At 30.7% G+C, this 2,943-nt stretch overlaps 1 protein-coding gene across 3 annotated transcripts in view; it reads left to right on the plus strand.

Moving 5' to 3' along the window:
• LOC112152737 (catechol O-methyltransferase domain-containing protein 1-like) overlaps positions 1-2,590 on the plus strand; it is a 4,031-nt gene extending 1,441 nt beyond the window's left edge. Inside the window, exons 3-6 of one of the 3 annotated variants that reach the window (XM_024282505.2) lie at positions 389-401; positions 590-705; positions 957-1,011; positions 2,125-2,483. In XM_024282505.2, coding sequence (XP_024138273.1) covers positions 389-401; positions 590-705; positions 957-1,011; positions 2,125-2,252 — 312 coding nt within the window. In that variant the 3' untranslated portion in view covers positions 2,253-2,483. Of the gene's footprint in view, positions 1-388; positions 402-589; positions 706-956; positions 1,012-1,343; positions 1,429-2,124; positions 2,484-2,503 lie in introns of those variants that run through there. The other 2 variants (XM_024282507.2, XM_024282508.2) reach the window with 2 other exon arrangements.
• Positions 2,591-2,943: the final 353 nt, after the last annotated feature.

Consider the following 2,943-nt stretch of genomic DNA (forward strand, 5'->3'; position numbering starts at 1 on the left):
CTACATTCCTGGACGTTACAGGGCGGTAGGACTGCCGAGTGAACTCATTTGAAGTTTTTTTGTTTTTTATTGGAGCTCCAAGTTACATACTTTTTTCCCTGAGATCTCAGTGGTTTTTATTTATCCATTTTTTTATTCAGAACTCAGGAAATATTTTTATGTCTGGATTATAATTTTCTTTGCAATTGTTGAGGTATAATTTCATGTTGTGTAATACAGTTGTTTTCACTTTTTGAACGTGTGATGTGTGTAAATTTGGGGTGGATTGTATAAACCTTAATAGGTAAAATTTGACCCAAGCCTTTACTGAACCTTAGGTAAAGATTGCCCTTCATCCCAGTGGATAATCTGCTTTTGAAGCAGTAGGAGCGAGGAGAGGGTTACAAAGGCAATAGAGATCGGTAAGTGAGGAAGATGTATGCATGTAAAAAGCTGATTTAAAAACTGGATTTGCTGCCAACTTTCTGCAGAAAATGAGGTCATAGTTGCTGTATGAGTAAATAATAATATATTATATTGCATTCACTGCAAACCCATCTTACTGTTTCTGCCGTTTCTGCTGCCATCACACGCCGTTGTTCTTTTGCAGGAGCCTACACGGGCTACAACACTCTGAACGTGGCGCTGGCCCTGCCCGAGGACAGCGTGGTGGCGTGTGACATCAGTGAAGAATTCACAAACATCGCCAAACCTTTCTGGAAAGAGGTGCATTATTTTTAAAAATGCGAAATATCTGATTTGAATTGGGAATATTGCGTTATTTTCAACGTTACAAAGAAACCACATAATTATTCAATGAAAATAACTATATTGATCACAGCTAAAAACAGTTTACTACGCTAAAAATAGTCATAAACATTCCAGAAAAGTAAAGACAGACAGTTTGGATTTAAAGGAGGTATTTACAATATCCGCTTATTTGCTTTTAAAGTTTTGTTTTTTGTTTTAATTTTCAGGCTGGAGTTGAACCAAAAATTGATCTACGCATTCAGCCAGCCCTGAAAACCCTCGGTACGTAACTCATCCATGAATTATCAAAGTAAACCTTACTGAGATTATTTATTTTTTTCTTATTTTAACTTGTTTTAGAAGATTTTTTCATGGATTTTGAAATTTTGTCATAATTGGCCTTAATGCACTTGTGTGATTTGTTATTTCTCATTAATATCTAGATTACTGTGTAAATAACATAATTATGAATTTGATCAAAATGGCTAAAAGGGTAATTTTTTTAAAGGTATTTTATCTGTTTTTAGTTTGTTTTTAATTTGTCAGATCACTTTATATTGAGAAAACAAATCATTTTTTCATTCATTGTGTTTTATTTTTTAAATTTGCTTTAGAACCTGGAGGCATCCTGATTTATATGGCCAATTATTTTACATAATAAGTTTTTTGTGAAAATTCTTGATGGATCTGCAACCTGTGGCTCTTTAGCTTTAATGAAAATGTAAATGATTGAAAAAATAAGAAATAAGTTAAGTTTTGTTATTTCTCTTTAGATTTTTAACATAACAAGCAACTAAGCAAAAAAAATAATTTACTGTCAAAGATTCTGCAGAAATGTTCTTTAAATTTGTATTTTTAAGTTATAGTTAATTAAAAGTCTCTAAAATCTTTTTTATTTTAGTAAATTACACTAAAGTGATGAACGTTTTAAACAAATGTGATTTAAAATGATTTGTGTGTTTTCAATAAAAAGCTCAAGTTATTTTAAATGTTTTTTTGTGAAATAAATTGTTTCTACTAAAATGTTTTTTTGACACAGGGTGGATTTTATTTTGAAAGGAATTAGTGTGTGCTGCTGTCAAAAGTGAAATAAGCTACAACTGTAGAGAAACATATATTCACTGTTGTGATTTCTTCATTGTAATATTTAAAACTAAATTTATAAATAAATGCTTAATTGAAAAAAAAAATATTGTGCATTTTTAAACAATAAACTTTGTGGTTCTCTTTAGGTTACAGACTCCTGAAATAGACAAGTGATTACTAATTTAACCAGCTTTTTTAACTATTACCACAAATAAATTCAAATAAATTTGAAAAATATCAAGAATAGGAAAGTTGTTTGTTTTTTTATTCTTGCTAACTCAAAACGGTTTGTTGTTTCTTCTCGTATAGACGATCTCCTTTCTTCTTGTCAATTAATTGACTGGCTAATTAAATTGAAGAGATTTTTGTCATCATTAAACACGTCAATTATTGTGGACAATTTTCCTGAGGATCTGAGAGTTTCTGCATCTGTGTAGATTTTAATAATTAAATCAAAGATTCTTTATTAAAACTTAGCATTAAAATAATTAATTTAATCATCTTATTTAATTTATTTTGTACTTTTATGTGGTTTATGGCTTTTACTGTTTTATTCGCCACAGTATTTCCTTCTAGTTTGTATTTGTTTTTTATTGTTGTTGCTTTTAATCTAATTTATTTATGACTTTTTATTGTTCTAACTAATGTTTGTATGTGTCTTTTATGTCAACCACCTTGTGTTTTACAGCATGTTGATCAAAGGTGCTCCATAAATAGAGTGATTGATCAATCGGTGGGTGAAAAGATTGATTCATTGAAAGCTGTAAAAGTTTTTTGTTTCCTGAAAGTTACAATATATGTATTTACATTAAAAGATGTCAAATCTATAATCAAAAACTGTGAAAGAATTGAAGTTTTTGACTGTCCTCCATTTTTTTTTTCACTGTGAAATCAATATCGATTTCTAAATGTGAAGCCATATTTTTGTTGCCATTTCCTATCATGTCAGGTTGGTGCAGAGGCAGAAACACGGAGTATATTTGGTCTAAAGAGGCCTGTCAAATCAGACTGTCAAGCGTCACTCTCTGAAGGAGTTGTATCGCTTGCTTTTCTGTCAGTCAAAGACAAGGACTGCCGGCAAAGTCAAACTTGAAAGTTGGGTGAAGTGGACTTACATGACATTTCATT

This window comes from Oryzias melastigma, linkage group LG6, assembly GCF_002922805.2.
Source record: "Oryzias melastigma strain HK-1 linkage group LG6, ASM292280v2, whole genome shotgun sequence".
In the NCBI taxonomy this organism is placed as follows: Eukaryota; Metazoa; Chordata; class Actinopteri; order Beloniformes; family Adrianichthyidae; genus Oryzias; species Oryzias melastigma.